This window comes from Chelon labrosus, assembly GCF_963514085.1.
Source record: "Chelon labrosus genome assembly, chromosome: 23".
NCBI classification, from domain to species: Eukaryota; Metazoa; Chordata; class Actinopteri; order Mugiliformes; family Mugilidae; genus Chelon; species Chelon labrosus.
Window position 1 is genome coordinate 1,958,576 of NC_140356.1, and position 21,804 is coordinate 1,980,379.

The 21,804-nt window shown below is 42.8% G+C and overlaps 1 protein-coding gene across 3 annotated transcripts in view; it reads right to left on the reverse strand.

The window, feature by feature from the left end:
- Window positions 1-3,313: 3,313 nt before the first annotated feature.
- mpped1 (metallophosphoesterase domain containing 1) overlaps window positions 3,314-21,804 on the reverse strand; it is a gene marked incomplete at its 5' end in the record, with an annotated part of 203,890 nt that continues 185,399 nt past the window's right edge. For 2 of the 3 annotated variants that reach the window (XM_084572992.1, XM_084572991.1), the window contains 3 exons: window positions 3,314-3,592; window positions 7,715-7,828; window positions 15,408-15,523. In XM_084572992.1, coding sequence (XP_084429118.1) covers window positions 3,468-3,592; window positions 7,715-7,828; window positions 15,408-15,523 — 355 coding nt within the window. In that variant the 3' untranslated portion in view covers window positions 3,314-3,467. Of the gene's footprint in view, window positions 3,593-6,677; window positions 7,829-15,407; window positions 15,524-21,804 lie in introns of those variants that run through there. The other variant, XM_084572990.1, reaches the window with a different exon arrangement.

The following is a 21,804-nucleotide window of genomic DNA, read 5'->3' on the forward strand; positions in this document are numbered from 1 at the left end:
TGTTGTTGAAATATAAAAGATATAGCAAGTAAAAATGTCACCAAGGACACAAGTTACCGTCTCTACCTCCGCAGTCGACTTTCAAGTCTTAGCTGTCAGTCATTCTGACCGTGTAGGCTTTTTTAGTTCTATTTTTTCAAACAGTAAATATCTCATTTTGGAACAAAACTCTTCATATGCAGATTGTCTGAGTAGCATAAGTCATTAACTCCTTTAAGCATGCCTCAAAAATGAATCAAGAAAGAGTACCGCCACTTTTTTTTTTTCCCCCTCCTCGGATAAAACAGGAAACACATAACACAGCTATTAAAGCAGAAGCGCATCAAAGGGAGAAACATCTAAATGAGGACTGAAACTGGAGAGTCGGACCAAACAGACAGCTTTTTCCGCGAAACTTAGAGATGAAAGTTCCTCCCGTCTTTCGGTTTTAATTGTTTCTTAGAAGATTTTCCTTGGAACATAGATGCTAATTAAGTTTGTGTTTTAAATGATGAGGCCGAGGACTCACGCTCAGACGTACACTATACTGTAGTTGTAGGGCCCTACCACTGTGTACATTCAAACTATAACTGCTACCCCTGATCAACTGGGGTTCGCGCCTAAAATCTTCCTCTGAGAATTGTTCTTTGAAGATGATGTGTTGTGTAGTCATTTGACAGCCGTTACTCGTCTTCTCATCCACCACTGCCAATTAGTGAAATGGTATTCCTCTGTGAGATGTTCTAAAACTTAAGTTACAAGGGCACACAACCAACCTGTTCGAGAACTCTTAACGTAAAACATCAACGGGAAGTGCTGAGTTTCATTAACAGCATCTTTACAGCAACTAGATCTATATAGAAATAATTTAGGATTGAGAACAGTTTTTCTATTTAAAATCTAAACCCAAAGGAGCCTCCTTTCTTAACATTATTAGTCTTTACTAACAAATAGCCTTGACATGTTTATGCTTGGTGCACGCGGCTTCTAGAGTATTGAAATACTTTCACTTTATACAGTTAAGCATGATGCTGGATTGCCTTGGGAAAGGCAGGTTCCACCAGTAGTCTGATAATTCTTGGCATCTGCACCAATAACATTGCATTAAATGACACACGTCATGGTGTGTTCACACTAGCAGTGAGAGAGCGCATTTTCAACGGAAGCTATCGACGTGTAGAACACGTGGATCTTGTTGACATGAAAGTTGTCAATGCCCGTTCCCAATAACCCTGTCAATGACGACCCTTCAACAGTTTGTGTTGCTACAATCAGAGAGTGATGTCAACTTTCTGAAACAGGTAATCACCACACTCACTCACTGGCAGTCTGGGTGGGTTGTCAAGAGATTTTGGAAAATTGCAGTATTTGAATAGGTTAAATATTCACCAAATTGACAATTGATAGGATGTAAATACATAAGAAATTGAGAAAAGTCTGTCCATGTCACTAAGGATGTGGCATATGGCAACTGCATTTAGGTGCCGCAGGTGTAGAAGAAACACAAGCAAATAAAGATGGCCGATTGCTGACACGTCATAAGATAATAGTTAAAACTGCTTTTGGGATTTGTGCCGCTATGTTTTCTGGTTGTATCTGCAAATCTGGTGTTTTGCGTTAACGCTGCAGCTATCCACGAACACACACACACGGAAAGCAGTACCACTTACCATGTGAGATTCACTCATAGTTTAAGGTCACCATCTTTCAGCTGTAGCTCTTATTACATTATACCAAATGCTTCGGACACTGTGGTTTAGATGCGTGACCGTTTTCTTTCATGACCTGCTGATTTACAACTGAAGCACCAGATACGCTTGTAGTCAAATTGGTGATTTTTTTCTCTACCCTAAATGTGAACCTTATTCTCAGTGCCTAAAACTTAAGCTGGAATACCGTAACACCAGCAGACACTCGGACGTCAATGCGTGTCTTGCTGTTGTGCTGAAGAAGAGAGAGTGCGGCGGGAGTAAACTGCAGCCCCGGGGAACGTTCGTACATAGCGTCGGGGAGCAGGGAGATCAAAGTGTAACGTGATCTTGTTATGCTAAGCACATTCAGACTCTTAACTCGGAACAGCCATATTCAGAAAATATAGCACATGAAAACAACGAAAAAATACTCTTTCTTTTCCTTTTTTTTTCAAAAATACAGACAAAACTGCTTAGGGACATGAAAGAGTTAATAATCACCAAATGGGGCCGAGCAGCTGCACAGAGAAGAAAATACCATAATAAGCATTTACATTACTAAGAAATAGACCAAATGAAAAGTAACAACCACGATTTTCTGGACACAAATATTTAACAAGTCTCTTTTTAAAGCATAGCAACAACTGGGAAATCTTGGAGAAAAACTTCCAAGTCTTTTTTTTTTTTTTCTTTATATCGACAGAGAACATTTATATAGACCAGTTACAGTACATGTAGTTACAGCTTTGATCCTCTTGAAAAACAACAAAAAAGGATCCGTCTCTCCCGTGAACGCCATGAGCGAGCATCCTTGAAGGAGCCACACACCGCTGCCAAGGTTCATTAGAATGACCGTCGAGAAGGAGCGCGAGCACGTAGCACCTGCGAGTCCAGAGCCTCCCAGCTTTAGAGCCGAGCTAGACGTTCTCGGCGCGAGGGAAGGGAGAAGAAAACTAAAGAAGCGGGAGCTACGTGGAAGGAGGAGTGGGGTGGGGCTGGGGTGGTGGGACGCGCTCCTCTGTGTCCTCTGCATCATCCGCTTAAGAGGCTCACTGAGGGCTGTAATGAGGCCCTGGGGAGTGGTGTCAACATGTTTGACACCCCGACGTTCACACAGCCCGTGGCACAGACCTCTCGCTGCCCTCACACACTGCCTTTGATCCCCTCTCTCACACACACATGCTGGAAAAAAAAGAAAGAAAGAAAAGACGCTCTAGCATGCCTGAGGAGCGGAGGGGAAGAGGAGAACCATGAGTGGTAGAAAGTGTGTGTGTGTGCGGGACTGGGGAAAAGATGGGAAATGAATCCTGTAGGAAAAGTAGGAAGAGAGAGGAGTTACGTGAACACCCCCCTGGCAAATGTTCCTTTGCTGCTGCGTTGAGTCGTTGCTTAGCCAGAACTTCTCTTCTTTAGACGTTCAGCTGATTCACTGTTCATTAAGTGAGACTCTGAGAGCTATATCAGATTGTCAGTGCAGTAACCCAGAACACGGAGAGATGTTCATTTGTCTGCGTATAAAAACCGTCCCGCTGCTCCCCATCTGCTTTTAAGTCCAGCGTTGAGGCGAAGAAACGATGGAACATGAAGTAACACTAACAGAGCGAGGCAGCGTCCGCCCCTCGCTCGGCGGGGGCGAGGCAAGCGGACCGTCCGAGCATGTGCCGCCTTGTGCCGCGTTGAGCACACGCCCGCGCAATATTTACAGAGTTCCACGAATCCTGCCCGCCGACCTCACCTACCTCGCCTGGCTCCTTTCTCCTTGCTGGCGGTAGGGGTTTGGGGGCGAGCTTCCTCTAGTCATGTGGTCCTGGGGTTGGGGTTAGGGAGGTCAAAGACGATAGGCGGGTTCATGGGAAGGAAGTTGACGGTGCAGGCCGAGGCGTTGATGAACGTCGTGGTGCCGTCCGTCATCATGCCGTAACCTGAGAGGAAGTTTAAAGGAAAACCAAATGGTGAAAATGTGCATCTGTGTATCCATCCACCTGTTCTTATCTGCATTTCATACTGGCAAACGAAAAACCCTAGACTGGTAACACACATTTGGATTTCTTTAAGGGGCGCGTTTCAGCCTACACAGAGAAATAAAAATACCTCTCAGAACCATTTCGTTGTAAACAAATTCCACTCCACGGCACTCAGATGCCAAGTACGATTACGTCCCTTTTGCTTTTCTGTCCATCACAGCATAAAACCTCGCCCAAACAATTTGATTGGTCTGACAGATCTTTGCCAGAGCATGATCAGTTCTCAACGGCGTGACTCCAGAGCAACCTCCCACCAACGCAAAGATTTTGTGGAAGTCAGACCGGCTTTTAGGAGCACTGGCTGCTTTAAGTGGATGAACTAACTCTTACATAAAGGTAGTGGATAGAAATACAGATTTGTAGATTTTCTTTTAATCTGGTAAAAATGTAAATGCTGTTTTTAGCACAAAATGTATTAAAGAAGCTAGGTTTCATTATTAAAAGACGTTAAAGGAGTCACATGAACGGTAGCACCTTTAGTTTAAGTCTCCAACGCCTCTGTTTGTCTTACAGGTGTATATTAGACTATTACCAATTTATATTCAGGACAGAAAAAGCTAAGTTTTACACTACTTTTATTTTGAAAATACAGTCCCAGGTTGTCATGTTGGGAGAATGAGAAGTTCTTTTTCAACAATTACCAACTTGTGTGTAAAAGCTGGCTCTGACCCCGCAACTGTTACGCTGGGACGGAGGCAGCAGGTGCAGTATTAGGTAATTTGTGGAACTGCTGTGATTGGGACAAATTGGAATAGAGACAAACAAAAGCTAGTATGCAAACGGTGTACCAGAGCATTTAGGATCTCATCAAACGCGTCTATGTAAGCTGCTCGTAGACAGACATCCAGATCTGTACACAGAATTAAAGGTGTGAAAGATTTAGCTGTTAACTCAATTAGAACATGTTTAGATACTGACATCCTGAAATGTTATGGTAACTGCATGTGAATTGGGACTGCTGAAACCTTCACAGAAGCTACTTGTTTTGGCCAACGCAGCAGTGACACATCGTGGATCTCAACATCAAATACAAATGAAGTCTCTCGGTTTTAACACCAGTCACGTGTTGCTCATAATGCTAGTAGCTACTATCAGCAGTGTTCACTACTAATATACCACATTCTCTCTGTGCGTGTGTATCACATTTATTTGTTGGTGTCAATTTTGAAATTTCCAACCGACCAAACTCGATGAAAGATGCTTGTTCAGCTCCGATCTGCGTGGAATGCCACTGCAGGAGACCTGTGGGTGAGGCCTGCTGATCTCATAAAGGAGGCCGAATATTTGGAACTGCAACTGAGCACTTATCCTGCAAGAGGAAGGCTACTGTATGTGTAAAAATATGGTATCGCCTGAAATGTTTATTATCTATGTTGTCAGGTCCAGAAGATAAAACTACTAGAGTTGTATGAGCTTGTTTTAACGCTTGCAGGTATCATACAATGCTTCAAGAAGTGGTTTAATGAGTTCTTGAAGACGATGAATAGCAGCTCTCTCTGATATTAGTATGAATGCTGGTGTACATTTCTTTTCCTTTTAATATTTTGCGCCTCACTCCTAACTGAAAAAAAGAGTAGCAATTGTGACGCAGCGGCTGATAAAGAAGTAATCTTGCAGAAGTGCACTGAATAAGCAAGACAAAAGTGGAGGAAAGAAAGGCTCATCTTCTGAAATCATGAGACTCCAGCTTGAGCAAAAAATGTATGCATGAGAGTGTGACTAAAAATCCTCCGCTTCAAAAACACTTTGGAATGACATGACTGCCAAATGGCAGATGTAAGTGTTACCATTTTGTCAAGCATAAGTTAACTGCCATCTCTCATAGAGTACTACAATTTAGCTTTGCACCATCAGTGATTTTTTTTTTTAAGTGTAGGTGTCACTTTCAGAGAGGACTCTTGCATGTCCGTGTTAGTCCTTTCACATTTGGAATACATGAATGCAAAACACAATTTCTGCCTCTCTGAATCTCTCTCCTTTTTCCTGAGCCCTCGCATTAATGAAGAGAGCTGCTTTCAGCCTATTTCTCCTCTTATGAAATCTGATCTAGTTTCTAATCTGGTTCTCTCTGATGGGGGACAGCAGCTCCAGGGGCTCGGCGCTGACCTGATAACCCCGAAAAAAGGCGATCCTCAGCCCAGGGAGTTGGCCTCTCTGCCCTCGCTGGCCTGGATGAAATTCTGATTGGGATGTGGCATTCAGCTATTCTTTACACACTTTAATCGTTTTTTTTTTTTTTTTTTTTTTTTAGAAGGCAATCTCCATATTCTGTGAGGTTACATCCTTGAAAATGAGTCAGTTTAATTAATTAAATAAAGATTTGGATTGATTTTCACTGGGTTGATTTATATATGTGATTGCTAGACCAGTTATATATTAACAAAAAAATGTTTAGGTGTGAAGCTGCATGAGAAAAGCAAGACTTTTTGATGGAGCAGCAGATGAATATATGCACATATTTGGATTGTAATAAGGCTGACAACAGAGATACTGCCTGTTTTCCTCACAGTTTATAGGCTTTAATGCTAGATTTTGCTGATTTGCCCCATAAAACAGTTAAACTTTGCAGCGTAAATAAAAACTATCCTAATACATGTGTCAGGGTCTGACTGTGTCAATTTTTCTGTTGTTAGGCTTTGAGTTCTTGTCTGGTCACTTCCTGTTTTATTTTGAAGGATTGTGTGTTCTCTTGTCTCTGGTAGCTTAACTTCCCCTTGTTGATTGCACTCCCTGCCCTAATGTGTTTCACCTGTGTCTAATTATCCCCCTCTCACTCAGTATATAAGCTCCACTCCCCTTTTTTCCCATGCCAGATCGTCTTGTCCCCTGTGTGAGAGTTCTAGTCTGAATTTGTTTGTTTGATTCCCGGATATCCGACCCAGTATTTTTCCTCTGTCCTCTGAGTTTTGCCTGCCGTCTTTGTACCTCTGCCTTTTCTCGTGTGACTTCTGGTTTTGACCTTGGACTGTAATAAACAACACTGATTTTGCCTGAACCTTGGATTCCTCATTTGTGTCCTCCTGGCCTACCCATGACAACGTGTACATCCACACTGCCTGCTTGAGAGGAAACAACCGCATTATAACTGTTTGTGTGCACCGGGGCAATAGTCAGAGACAAACAGACCTAAAGCCAATCAGATACATTTCTTTAGATTTAGAAAATCCAAAAGTTTCAGGAAACTGTGTAAGTTTATACACATGTAAGCATTATTTGCTCAATTTATGATTACAGCTCTGGGAAATGTAAAGTAACTATATTAAAATGAAATATTCATGAACCTATTAAGTGTGAAAGTAGCTTTACATACATTTGTGCATAAGACTCCACTTTGCATAAAATGAGGATGCTTGGTTGAGACAAGTTTGTGTGAGGAGTAAAGGATAGATGGATTTCCTTTGCTCCTTGTCAAATTTGAAGAGCCCTCTCTGAACAGGGGAGGTGGACTGAGATAGAATCTGCGATCAATTTACAACATAAGTGCGGTTTATACCTCTGCGGGACATAGACGCCATAACTTCTGCACGTAGCCTACGCCAGTGTGAGCCATAGTTGGCGGTTGGAGCTGTGTTTTTTTTGCCAGTCAGATTAATTTTTGTTTCTACTTCCTGCTGCACTTTCCACTAAAGAGGAAAGTAGCGTTTTTCCTAGTACCAAGCGGACCAATCACAGCTCTTGTGGTCTGCAATGCCACTGAGATCTGCGACATTTCTGAGGAGGTGCACATCAGTCATCAGTGGTAGGGTCTGCGAAGGGTCTGGGCAAGGAAAACAGAACTGAAAAGAATTCCTCTGAATTACAGGGAAGTGTCTGGTCGTTAACAGACCCTAGTCATGTGATTTTCAGATGGGCAACACCCAAAGATGATCCTATTTAAACCCCAACAGCAACTTCAAGAAACACAACAAGTCCAATTTCCCTGACCTCTACTACTGTCTAAAAAGCATTGTGAATTGTCAAATGACCTTTGCTTTGCAACTGCAGTTCTGTTTGAAATATTTTCAAAGGACACGCACGTACCTTCATGAATGTGTCCAAACACGTGGAATTTGGGCTGGACTCTCCTCTGGACCGTGTTGAGCAGCTCCATGCACCCGACACGCTGCATCTTCTTGGGCACCCAGTCAAGAAAACCTGCACACAGTGACATCCTTATAAATCTGTTTGTACGTAAGTATAATACAGATATGTTATTCTGTATTTCCCTCTATAGTGTTTGACTAAAACAAGGACAACCAATGTTGCTGTGTGCATAGAGATGTATGTGTGGAAATACAGTACATACAGTATGTTGCATTCCATTTCCTTCCACTACCTTTATGTTTGAGCTGGTAGGACAAGATAAACTGCTGGTGCTTATTTTTCCAGTTGGGTCCATTGAAACAATTTCAGAAGAAACTGCAACAAGATGATGTAACTAAGCAAACAACAGTCAAATTTCAAATTATGAACTGGCATCATCATTTCCAATTTTACTGTGGCCCAAACACTGGAGGGAAACACTGTTTTCTCACCGTCTATATGTCACTTCTAAGTCTGTAAGTCATGTCTTGCTAGACCTAATGCCAGTCCTCCGCACTCCGGCCGACCAGTTGATTATCCCTCCATAAACCCTCAGCCTTAGCCTCACCAAGGTAAATAAAAATTTCCTACACCATAGAGAAGGCCAACACTAAAGTGCAGCGATGATCCAGTTTCGTGCTGATATCCTGATTTGACTGCTACTGTGTTAATTTGCATCCATAACTGATTCTGGAGGATAAACCGTCTATCCTTACACTGCCTGGAGGGGCATATCTAAAGTTATTTGCATAGTCCTTTATGCTAGGGACCGTGGTGTGTTAAGTGGGGGTACGTTGCTTGCGTAGGTGCACTCCATTCCAATTTGCACCTAAGCAAGTGGATGAAAATGCACTGCGATGATCTGCAACGCAGACTAGTCAGTTGCGGTTGCTGCAGGTGCGGAAGTAAGGCCACAGGTGCGTAGAACGATGCCATCATGATTCATCATGGTATTAGATTTCGTCGACCGGACAAATTTCCTGCGATGCAAGCCTTACATTGCAGGAATTGTGCGCTAAAAATGCATTCATTTAAATGTTACCATTCAAACTCTGTTTGTATTAATGCCCCAGGGCAGAAAGAGAAAAAGAAAGAGAAAAGAAAGCGTTTCTGCAACTGCATGACAAAAACATGTAGTGTCTGCATTCTAAATTTCTATTTTTAACGTGACTATCTCCATGATGAAAGGTGTGCAGCAGGATGTAATCAATTGTATTTTAAAATTAAAGAAATCTTACAGTTGCTTGTTGAGTCCACACCTAGCTACGGTAATGATCTTGTTTTGGAACATTTCAGTCATTTACTTAACGGGGTGTCTGACAGTGGCGGGTTGATTTTCTGTGTTTTCACGGCTGAGCGTGTCTCCGTGAAGGTTATTCATCTCTCTTCCGATGGCGATACATCACGTTTTAGAATGAAGTTCTTCATTTCAGGCTGCTTGTCTAATGGTAAACTGCACAACGCAGCAGCACACGCACACGCGCGCACGCACACACACGTAAAATAAAAAAACAGACTCTTAGGAAGTGGCCGTAGAAAATAAAGATCAATCAAAGCCACACACAGACGCAGACTTCACAGTATGTGTGACAAGGATGAAGCGTGGACTGTATATGATTTAGTGGCTTCTCCGTGAGGAGGAATGCTGCTGATGCTGAGTCAATAAAAGCATCAAGTCGAAAGGAATAAAATGACTGAGGAGCTTGTTCCTCCATCTTCCCGGCCTTCTGCTGCTCTGCCCAGACAGGGATAAGAAAGCAAACATACATGAAAGAAAAAAGGGAATGAACAAAAGAACAAACATGGAAAGGCAGTGAAAATAGGACTGGAAGTCCTAGAAGTGCTTAAAGCCTGCCATATCGCCATAATGTAAAAAGAGAAGCTCTCATTGAATAATTGACAAAAAGAAATGATGAATTTCATCACTAATCAATAGTTTTGTACACAGCATCCCAGCCCAGATAGTCTAAATAGTTTTGAAGAGTGTTCATCAAATGCTCCTTTCTCCCTGAATTTTAATTGCTCATTTTGTCCAGTCAACAGTCCAGAACCCCTAAATTAGGACAACTTCATGCTCTGGGCAACATGACAGTGCTGAGAAAATCTCATGATAATCTGCCCATTAGACTGGTTTCTGTCCTGAGAGTGGTGCCAGACACACGGTTTAGTGGATCAGCAAAATCATGAATTTTCACATCAAATCTAGCGGGAAGAGGTCTAGAGCGCATGCTCACTATTAAATCCTTTAATGTGCTGCATTAACTAATGATTACTAGAGCAGATTTCAAGGAGATCTGGCCATTCATTACTGAGCTGTATTGATATATCAGACAGAAGTGCTATCAATTGCCTCAAAAGAACTCATTAAATCACTTCTCAGAGCATTGTGTGATAGCATATACCTTCATGTCCAACCAATTGATTTTCCAAGCTCCAAGTTTACAGTTAAAATGTCACAACAAAGAGGGCAGTCAAACAGTTTTAGCTCCATATCATGTTCCACATATTAAAGGTCATGTCTAAGTCAGGTCTTGTGTATTCAGTAGCAAGTCCCAAAAATTACAGGCTAAGTCCAGTTCTAGTCTGAAGTCTTAGAGTGCTTTCACACCTGGGTTGTTGCTCCCAAACCAGGAGCGTTTATCCCTCAGGTCGGTTTGTTTGTGCTTGTGTGAACACAGCAATCACACTTTGTTCCAGAACAAATGAACCAAGCTGAGCCCGGTTAGAGAGGGTGGCCTCAGCTCTGGAAAAGTACGGACTGATACGATTACTTTACAAGTAGTTTACCTGATGCGTATTTTGGAAGAAGAGAGCACCTGACGGAGGCGACTGTAAGCACACTGCTCCTTCGGAAGTGGCAGTAGCGATGCGCCTTCTCATCATATATACATGCTGTTTTCTACACATCAGCCTAGTGTGAAAAAAGTGTGAAAGCACCATTAAAGGTAAGTCTGCTTTATAAAACTGGCTGTTTTTTCCTTTTCTAGTCAAGTCTTCTGGCAGTAGATTTTCAAGTAAGCTGAATCACAAGGCAGACGGGTTCCAGGGGAGTCACAAGACCCCATTTGTGTGGTTTATGTTTGTTTAAGCTGTAAGTCTCCATCCCTTGAGCCCAAAAGTTTGAACTGGGATAATTTTCCTCAGATTTTTTGCAGTGGCTTGCATTAAAAGAGCAAGTGATAGCTCAAACTATACTACTGAATGTGACCATGTGGCAGTCGAGAAGTGGCAATCTTTCACTCACTTCCAACAGGTCCTCGCTGGAACAAAAGCAAAAAAGTGAAAGACTCTCAAGGGATGGGGCGTTGATATCCTTTACCCATTTTTATTTTCTACTACCAGACTGCTCACGGCAGAGTTAATGGACCCCTCATAGTCGACACAGACATAAAAACGTCCACGTTGTCGGCTGGCAGTGAATCAGTCATGCTGGTAAAGTGATACAGTCTGACTTTTTTACCCTCTAAATGTATCTACCTGTGTAGAAAAAAAGAACAAAAAAAACACACTTTTAGTATCAGTTTAGGTGAAAAACGCCTTAAAACTCTAAATGTATTCTTTACAAGCCTTCGGAGACGGTGGAAGTGAAGTGCGAAGTTACGAGGGCTTTTTGTGTCTCGGGGTATTTCGCTCTAATGTGCTTCTTGTTTCAAAGCAGCTGCTGCCTTGGGCACTGAGCCTGTTTTCCTCTTTTTGTCTCACTTTCTCCCGTTCCCTCTCTGCTGTTAACTTCTTCCTCACAGCCAGATAAAGAGGCCATATTTTTCCTCTCTAGCCGCCGATGTGCAGCTTTATCGCGCCTCGTAAAAGACGTCCTCTTTTGCCGCAGTGCGAAACAATGTCTTGTTTCCTTCACCTTCTCCTTTATTGTCTGTTTTGTCTTCCTTTTTAAAAAAAAATCATCTAAAGTGGATGTGGCATTAAAGAATTGATCACTTTCTGTCATTTGTTCCTGTCTCTCTCAGTCCACTTCCTCCAGTCTTGCTATGAGTGTGTGTGTGTCATGCATTAGTAGCCTGCTGTAGCTTCTCCATATGCCGGTGGCTTACGAGCAGATAGCTTGAGACACTTGGCTAAGCTGAATGGAAAATAAACGGCCGCGTTCGCAGCCGAGACGCAGACACAGAAATCAATCACACACACTCGTCTGAACACCACAGCTGCAGCGGGAGATGAGGTGTGAAAGTGTGTGTGTACGAGAGTGAGAGTCGGAGTGTGTGCGTGTGTGCGAATGGGCGTCTGTGTGTGAGACCGAGGAGTGTGTACAGGATGTCAGTCAGCTTGTGAGCTAGCATCTGTGTTTGTTCAGACTGTTGTTGCGATGCCGGTGTGTACCAAGCGTGTGTGTGAGGATGAAAACATGACGCTAAAAGGTGAGGCTAATGATCTCCTGTACAGGTAAAGTGCGTTTTCTGGCAGAGCAGGGCGAGCCGACTGAACGGTGTGAGTCACCGCTTTGATTACCTCCGCCTTTTATGCATCCACTCAATACAACAATGACTCGTCAGTGCCACCTCCGCTGCTCTCTTTCATTAGAAAATAAAATCAAGCGTTCGCACGGAGCGTGCTCACGGAGCGCGCATGTGTGTGGAAAAGCTGACGGTAGATGTGTGCATACACCTGTATGCTGTTTATGTAGTTTATATAAGTGTAGGCGTGTGCTTGTTCACATACAGGACCACTGAGGTCAAGTTCTGTGGGGATATAAAAAAAGGAGCCCTAAGGGGCATAATCTTTGGAAGATTATAGACAAAATATTAGCAGGAGCACAAAACAGCCCTTTAGCAACACTCAAGTGGCACAGGTTTCGTTAGGGATTTTGAAAAAAATCGAAGCCTGGTGCAGACACAAATGGTCAGGCTCCAGTTGATTAGCTTAGGGTCTGAAAGTAAATGGAACAACTAATATATGCAATGTCGCCTAAAACCACCCTTAAGAATTTTTTACATTTCTGCATAAAAATGACACAAAGCATTAGCGGGTTTCGTCAGGAAAGTGAGTCAATATTACATATCTGTGAGATGCAACCATGGACTGCAAATAAGGACGGAGGGCAGAACAGCTCCTCAAAAGTGAAGCCAAAGCAATTAGAGCTCCTCGAGGTGACTGGCTGCAGTATAGGTCATAAGCTCCGCCTGCTCCCTGTTAATGGATGGGACTTGGGCCAAACTAGAACACTAAAGTACACGTCAATTATTTTTCTTTTTTTCAAGGATAGTTTTTCTCATATAATGCTGATGCATGTTCAAGTGTCAACTTTTCTGATAAGTTTTGTTTTAGCTAGTTATTTGATGCTATAGAAACAGGATGTGACATCATGATGACTACCAATTGTCATGCCCCTCCATGAAAGTAGGAAAAAATAAATTATGTACAGTGTATAATCCAAAATGTCTTTGTAAGTGGTGGAGATAGAGCGCAGCACAGTATTAATTAAAAGAAAACACGACTCCATGTGACTCCACTCTCGGACCGTACTGCTCAGGGAAAGTAGCCTCAGTTTGGCCAATGCAAGGAAGTGGGGACGCGTTGTTCCTATTTATATACAGTCTATGCTTGCAACAGTAAGTGCGCGTCTACGATTATAAGTTATATTCAAAGCTAAATCAGAGTACATCTGTTCAGAAATGAGACTCGGGTGTCATTCAGTACCCTGCTTTGTTTTTTGTTTAACAAATCTGGAATTTGACACAGTCTGATCTTGGTCTGATCTTCACAACACGTTTGTGGAAGTGTATGATAGCACAGAGCTTTCTGAGGTGCTCAGAAAAAGAGTTGTTGTTGCTCATCAGGCTGGAAAAGGTTACAGAACCATCTCCAAAGAGTTTAGAATCCACAAATCCACAGTCAAACACAATGTGATGAAATGGAAGAGGTTTAATCCACAGGAGTGGTCGTCCAACAAAGATCACTCCAAAAGCAAGAAGCATAATAGTTTGAGAGGTTACAAAGGAACTCAGCATCTAAAACTAACCCAGCACTGAGCCGTATCAAATATTAATTAACCAAACTGACTGAGTCACACCAATTTTCAGAGCTTGAGTCACTTTAGTAAGTGAGTGGACAGGTTAATGTTTTCAGAGAGTGAAATGCAACACTAAATGGAAAATATGGCATCCATCATTGGCTGCAGCTTTGGGCTTCAAACTAGCACCAGTGCAAACCAATGGGTGACCTCACACCTCGCTGGATGCAGGAAGGTGTGAGGTCACCCACTGGTTGGCACTGGTGCTAGTTTGCACCTTGCTGCATCCAGCTTCATATACAGTGTATACTGTAGTAGGTATTCAGTTACCGAAAGTACACTCAAATCATCTGTTATGCGCAAAATTCTGTCCTTCCTCAAATCTATTTCTGGTCTTACGGAATCATTGCATATTCACTTTCAAATATTTCCTTTCTTTCTGTTGCACCTTTACTGTATAATTAAAAAAAAAATAAATAAATGAAAAAAAAACCTATCTCAAACCTGCTGGGTATTTCACAGGCTGATAAATAGATCAAGGATTTACCGCGGCTTTTGCACCAGTGTTTGCAGACCCAGATGTGATGCATTCTGTCCCGAACACGTGCCGCATTTAAGGAACCGTCTGTGTGTACTCAGTAAGCTGTGCTATGAAGGTGTGCCTCTATCCTCATTGTATATGTGTTTAAGCGTCAAGCAGTTGGCCTTCACCTTCAAAGAACAGGCATAATCACAGCACAAACAGGGTTTACACAAGCAAGCCAGAAGGATGGCTTAGTGGGTACAAAAACATGCATAAATGCAAAATTATGTATTTAAACAATCTCAGTATGGTATTTAGTTACCATCAAACTGTGGATGGGAAGTTTTGGTTGTAGCTGAACATTAATCTTGAATTTGAACTTCTACACAAGCTTTCAAAATTACAACCTGCAAAGCTTTTATTACCTGCTCCACCTTCAATGTCCCCCCCCTCTCTCTCTCCATCCACATTAGATAAAGATTACAACATCACAATCTCATTTCTGAGCGTAAGGATCTCATTTACAGTCCAGCTACTGAACTGTGCCTTCTGACCTCTCACGTGTCCGGAGGTCAGCCACCCGGTACAGTCCGGATTCTGAGTACCTAATGAGCGGAGTAATTTATACAATCTCAAATACGCTCAAGTTGCAAAAGCTGCAACACTTTCTTCAAGTATCCCCTCAAACTTTATTTCTGATCTTTAAAGCACTATTTAGAACTTCATGTGAAATGAGGTAAAGCATATTAAAATGCATTAAAAAGAGGGGATACTGGAGTGAAAAAGAGTGTCTTGTACACTGACCGTAACGTTGGAATGAAACACTACATGCACATGCATCCTTGACATGTGCGTATAAATTGTGGGCACAGTAGATGCAGATGATTGGTGCTTTTCCTTTTGTGCAGGCCCCATATTTGTGTGTGTGAGCACAATGTATTGTTCTTACATCTGTTTATATGTGTGTGTGTGTGTGCACACATATGCTTTAATTACTTTGCCTGTGTGTTAACTCATCTTACCTGAGTACTACATGTATGTATGTTTGTGCACATTTTTGTGACATGCACAATGCATATGTGCAGCAAGATACGTGTGCCGCGTGTGAGCAAGTGTGCGGGCGTGTGTGTTTGTTTGTGTGCATTCTGTAATATGTGTCTTACCCAGTGGGGGGCAGTGTGTGACCAGGATGTCTGTGCTGTCTGGGATCTGGTTCCACTTGTCCAGCAGGGCTTGACCCCTTGGAAGGTTAAAACCCCAGCCGTAGTACCAGGGCTGCCTGCAGACAGAAACAGACAGAACAACATATGGTCACCGCGGAAATACAGACAACATCATGCTGGACAACAGCCGTCGGATGTCAGCCATCTCATGCTCTCTCTGCTCCTGGCGGCCGTTAACCTTGCCATTAATAACTCTGGTCATATAGATGACATTGGAGTTCAGTTGACACAAGAACTTCTTCCGCTCTGATGTGTAACGGCACCCACCATGTTTCAGTAGTTTCCCCTGTCAGAGCATATGACAGGGGATGAGTAGTTGATCAAGTCCAAAGCTCACAATCACTTCACAGTTAAATACTGAAATAAAATACACAAGAAAACATCCTGCAAAGCAAGATGGTATGGTATTGAGCTCCAAAACATTTGAGCATTTCCTGTTAAAACTGGATCTTGGATAAAGACCATGTCATTTTAGGAGGAACTGCCAGCAGAGAACACTAAAAAGTGTAAAAGCCTTTCCAATGTGAGGGGCGTAGCATTTAGGATTTTGGAATTGTTGCAGCATGTACAGCTTGGTGACAAAATAACAAGTATAGCACGCTTTGGTTAAGTTTATAATGAGGAAATGTTGCTGGTGGTAACGGCTGGGATGAAGCATTCTCATGATGACGAACCTAATGTCCTGGAAATCTTTTGTGAATGCCGTTGATGGCATAGATATCAGACCTCTGTGTATCTCAGTAAGCAGTCTCATAAAAACACGCGAGGGTCAGATTTGATTAAAGCTGACACATGACCCAGTGGTGCCTATCTAAAAAGTGTAATGATGCCTGATCATTCTTCCTTTTTTTTGTGCCTAAACATGAGGTCCGACCTTTGGGATGAGATAACAGTTGGGGCACTTTTGAAGAGCAGTCATCTAGAGGAGCACAAATGAAGGAATCAGATAGTTTGTTGGAGTGTTGGGAGGGGTTGAGCAGTTACATTAAACGTCTCCTTGATCACAGTCAAGACTGGAACGTGCCGCAACGAAAAAGAAAAGGAGAGAAATGAGAAGAAGAAGAAGAGGAAAGCCTTGATGGCGGAAGCTTCCGTCTCTTTACTTTCATAGCCTTGGCTGTGAGTGACGGAGAAGAAATTAACATGTCACTTACAATCTGTACCCTGATCCATCTTCCTCCACAACACACTGCGCGCGCGTGTGCAACCGCAGGCGACGGCGTCCGCCCGCTGACGCCATGCGACGGGCTTTTTATAAATTGCTGAGTGCAGTCACTCGAAACGCCAACTTTATCGCCGTGGCCGCTGCCCGATGCGTCTGTGCTCAGTGGAACATCAGATGAAGATTTTTTTTTAGAATAATTTCCGGAGTGTGTGTGTATATATATGTGTGTGCGTGTGTGTATTTGACATGCTCGGAGACTTCAAAGACAGATGGGGAGACAGAAAGACAGGCCCGCAGATTGGAAGAAATACCTGTCACACACACTGTCTTCCACTTCTTTTTCTCTAATTAAGAAAGCTAGAAATGGCGTCGTGGAGGTCAATGGTGCAGGGAGGGCTGGTCAAGCACATGTGACAAGGCATCATGGGAAATCACGCCCTATTTTAGGTGGAGCTAAACTAAACATTGGTGACGAATGATCCGACACTTCCCCGTGTACACAATTTCAATAATTTACACCAAGAATATTCAAACATTTAGACTGGCCTTAGCATATTAATAGGGCCTGTGCGATGCAATATTCATGTCCATCATAACATGGACGTCTCAATTAAAATGGAATGAGCTCAGCGGCGCGATTGATGCCCCTGATCCGCTCAGTGTGAACGGAGGATGAAGTGAGAGCAAAGGAGAAAGAGAAGAGACGTTAAGGCCCCACTCAGCGTACGATGATTCATCAGGCCGATGGATAAGCAAAGAGAAAGATTCATGAGGATGGTGAGAACAAGTGATGGGATGCTCGTTTGGACGGAAAGAGGAGTTCAAGTGAACCTAAAAGACCCACATTGTACTCTCACATGTTTTATTAACTATAAATTATAGAAGCATTTTTTCCAAAGCATGTTCAGAATGTTGATTAATACCTCCAGGCTGCTATTGTTTCAGGTTTACGATAAAAATTCTGATTCGACTTTAAGAACCTCATTTATTCATTTACATTCAACTGATCTAACAAATTATGTTCACGGGTGCCTAAAATGCAGCCTCCTGTGTTGGAAAATTAATTATCTCCATTTATCTGCTTCTGTGTGTTTGCATTGTGTAGCTCTGGCAGTTGCAACCATCATCGAGCGGTGTGAGTACCTCCTCAGCGCAACGGCAAGAAATGAAAAATGAATGTTAAAACTTAACATTTGACCAATTTATTTTGAGACACTGGAAAACTGACGAAAGCCAGAGTTTGAAACATTGGGTTGGTGCAATCTATGCTGTATAGATTAAAAGGGAACATGAAAGACTGGATCTCCCCCCGGGACCAGAGTCCAAGACTGACAGGGATATTGTGCCCACTCCAACACCACCTGTGTGTCCTGTATAAATGTACATATTGGGATCCCAGACACTTCTAGCCACAGACGTTTGTCTCATGACATGTCTTTATACTTGAGTACTAGTATTGTACACTCATATTTTTTATTTTCCCTGTTGCTTGCCCCTGTGTGTAAGAGATGGGTGACCTGAAGTTTTTGTATTTTGCCTGTGTAAGGTACCCCTCAGCTCGGGTTGTGTGTTTTGTGGTAAGGCATCGTCTTGTTTGGCTTGTTTGTTAAAACTGTAAAGTTAATAAAAAACACTTGACCACCCTCATTTTTCATGTGATGGTCTCATGGTATCAAATTTACAAGCAGGGACTATTTGTCTTCTCCTTGTGGTGGTCCATTCAACAATATACATTTTTTTTGCTGAATCTAAAAAGTGAAAATGTGACCTGAGAGTATTCACACACATGGCTACATGTTGACTGTGATGTATAAGCTATCCATTTATGCTGAAAGTAGATTTTCACAACATACAGAAATAAACTGAAACCACTGACTGCCAAGGAAATCAATGCTAAAACTGATGGTAATCTTTGGTAAATAGTGAGGAAAACACAACACTGTAGTTCTTAAGCCCTTAACTCACCACATGAGATACATGCAACTGGTTTCTGAATGAGAAAATGTTTACAAGAAGTAAAGTAAAAGGCCGTGGTGTGAGGAAGGCGGCAGCTCCTGGGCAGGCCGACACCTTAAAACTCCCCCGAAAACGATAGAGAGAAGACTTGAGGCTTACTTGTTTGTTAAGCCTGTGACAGAGGATGACCCACAGCTTTGATCAGGTTCTGAAACCCCTCGACTGGAGCCCATGAAACTTGCTACAGTGCAAAACGAGTGAAATACATTAGCAAGATTGGATTGCCACCACGACAAGGCACAGTCGCCTCAGATGCTGTAAAAGTCGGACGGAGTGGGATGGTGATAAGGACTGAATTTAGCGGACGCTGTGAGCGAAGCGCACCAAAGGAAGCCAGCACTGATTCAGGCTACGTGATGAGGCAGGAGGTTGGAATTTGAATACCCAGAGAGTTGTGGGTGTGGGAGACAAAATTAGATAGGTGTGGCTAGAAATAGGAATAGAAGGGTGAATCCGTTTTGGAAGGAGTGAAAGGAACTCCAGGAGAGAGGAGAGAGTGCTGGGTTTGCAATGTTGTTAGTGGCGCATGCCGTAAGGATAGCTGCTGCTGGGAAATGATACATCTAATATTGTGCGTTTCTTCAACAAAATATTTCCTTGGTGTAATTCAAAGATGAAGACTGCAAGGTCTGGGGAAGGGTGGCTGCAAAAGGAGCCTAATCGGAAACCCTTACCCTGAAGGTAGTGAGGTAAACCTTAGGTGGAGTTTTCGGAGCAGCTATGTTTCGTCTAGTCGTTCCCTCCATCTAGCCTGAGTGGTAGACCCACAGAGGTGCGGACTAATCAGTGTCCTGCGAGGACGCACTGGCAGCTGGCAAGCTTTAGGCGTGACAAAGACCTCCTAGATTGTTCTGTGTAACAAACACGACAGGAAGGGGATTGATCGAAGTGTGCTCCTTTTTCTTGAACTTCAGCTAAAAATTGTATCTCCATTTAATTGACTGAAATATCCCAAACTATTGGTCTTGCCTCGTGCTTTAATGAGTTCCTGTCAGAACTTCTGAAAAAGAGAAGTTTTTGAAAGTTTTAAAGATGTTTTGAAGAGAACAATTATGATCTCAAGTTTGTCATCCCGTATCCCTTAAACACTGATGGTCTAGTCTATCATTTTGTCAACCAAGGATTACAGTATCCCATATAAAGCACGGCAGCTTGTTTTAATTTGGCGCCATCAATCATTCTCTGTGAGAGAAGGCGTCACTTTATTTCATATCTCATTTTGCAGAGAACCTATTCAAGGCGTCCACGGTGCCAAGGAAACGCGTCCACGCCGACCGTAGGCGTCCCCATCACAGTTACTAAAAAGAGATTATCTCTCGCAGGGAGTGACCGCAGCTTCTTCCCGAGAGAGATCCACTTCTGTGTTTGCTGAGCAAACCCGAGAATAACTGAATGTAATTCCACGGATAATGTCCCTGCTCCAGAATTATAATTTTTTATTTTTTTTTATCAGGTAAGGGATTACAACGGTGCAAGTGATTTGCGTTAACTAAGATGAAGAGAACACGCAGGCGGGCAAAGCATGCAGCATATTAAAGATTCTGTGAATGTATCGGCTGGTATTTTTTAGCTGGTGTAAGAAAAAAAAACAAAAAATAAAAAATAAATAATGGGGAAAACAGATGTTTGTGTTAGAAAACTCAATCCCCAGGCACATCTTCAGGCTGCACACTGGGAGAAAAACAACAGCGTTCAAGCCATTATTTTCATCTCACACACGCGCACACACACACAAAAACACACACTAGCTTCACCTCTCTTAAAGACAAGAGAAACAGTCCAGCTTACTACTAAACAGTGTTTATGGGTTCAACACAAACAGGGGAATGCACTGATCTCTGCTTAACTTTCTGAGTTTGCGTCTGCGTTTCGATTTCTGTGTGTGTGCGTGTCTAACTAACAGAGGCCCGCTGATATCACTGGAGTAAGTCCATGAATCATTGAAGGCTTCTGCTGAGGGGCTGGAAGCACCCATGCTGGCCTGCCTCCCTCTTCTCTCTCATTCTCTCTTTCTTCATCTCATCACATCTCTCTGCCCATTTCCCCTCTCCTCCTCCTCCTCCTCCTCCTTCTTCCCTCTCTGTCTCCTCTTGACACATTACTCCATCTTTCTCTGCCTCCTCGTTTCTCCCCCTTCTCTCACCTCGTTAGCGAGGGAAACGACCTGCTGCCAGGAGAGCAGCCAGCCCTCTGCGCCGTCTCTCTCCGCCTTGCGCGTTGAGAGGGAATTTTTTAAAACCACATCTACAGTGAAGGTTTTCTGAGGTCCAGCAGGGAAGAGAAAGAAGCAGAATTCGGAGACAGAGAGGGGGAAACTGGGGTTGGGCATCCTTTTTAAATTGATACTAAAATGTTCCTGTTGAACTGTGTAATTTCATGATCTGACAAAACAGGTTAACCAACATGTCAACAAACCTTTACAGCAATGACAGAGCAACAACATCATTCATTTGTGGCCACCAGATGAATTTAAGTCTGGTTTCTTTTATCTCAGTTTTGGTGCATCACTATATGGTCACCTCCTTGCTGCAAATTTTCTGAGTCTGATGTATGGTTCAGCGGAGTTTATCCTCTAAGAAAAGCTACTGTGGCAGGGAACAAGGCTGATGAGAGCAGCAGTGAAACGTTAAAGAATGAACTGAAAGGTGAAAGCCACTGAAAGACTCAGTCGAGTGGAAATGCACAGTTGTGTGATAGTTCTCTGTAGATTCATCCTAATGACCAATACCATTCACATTACATATACAAATTTGATTCAGTCATAGACTGTATAAAGATGGGTGTGGGAGCAGCTCTTCAAAAGTGAAGCCAAAGTAAGTAGAGCTCCCCCTGGTGTCTGGCTGTAGTATAGTATCTGGCTGTAGTATGAGTCATAAGCTCCACCCACTACATGTTAGTGGGCGGAGCTTTTTTTCCGCATGGCTCCGCTTTTGGACAGTACTGCGCAGACTCTGGCTCCAAACTCGCAAGATGACGCCACTTGTATCCCCCAGAAAGTAGCGTCAATTTGGCCAATGCAAGGAAGTGGGGATGCATTGTCCATATTTATATACAGTCTATGGATTCAACGCACCAACAGTGCAGCTTTACATTATACTTTTGCATATTATAGACTGCATTTTTGATACAGGTGCATTATTATTTTCTATATATGTT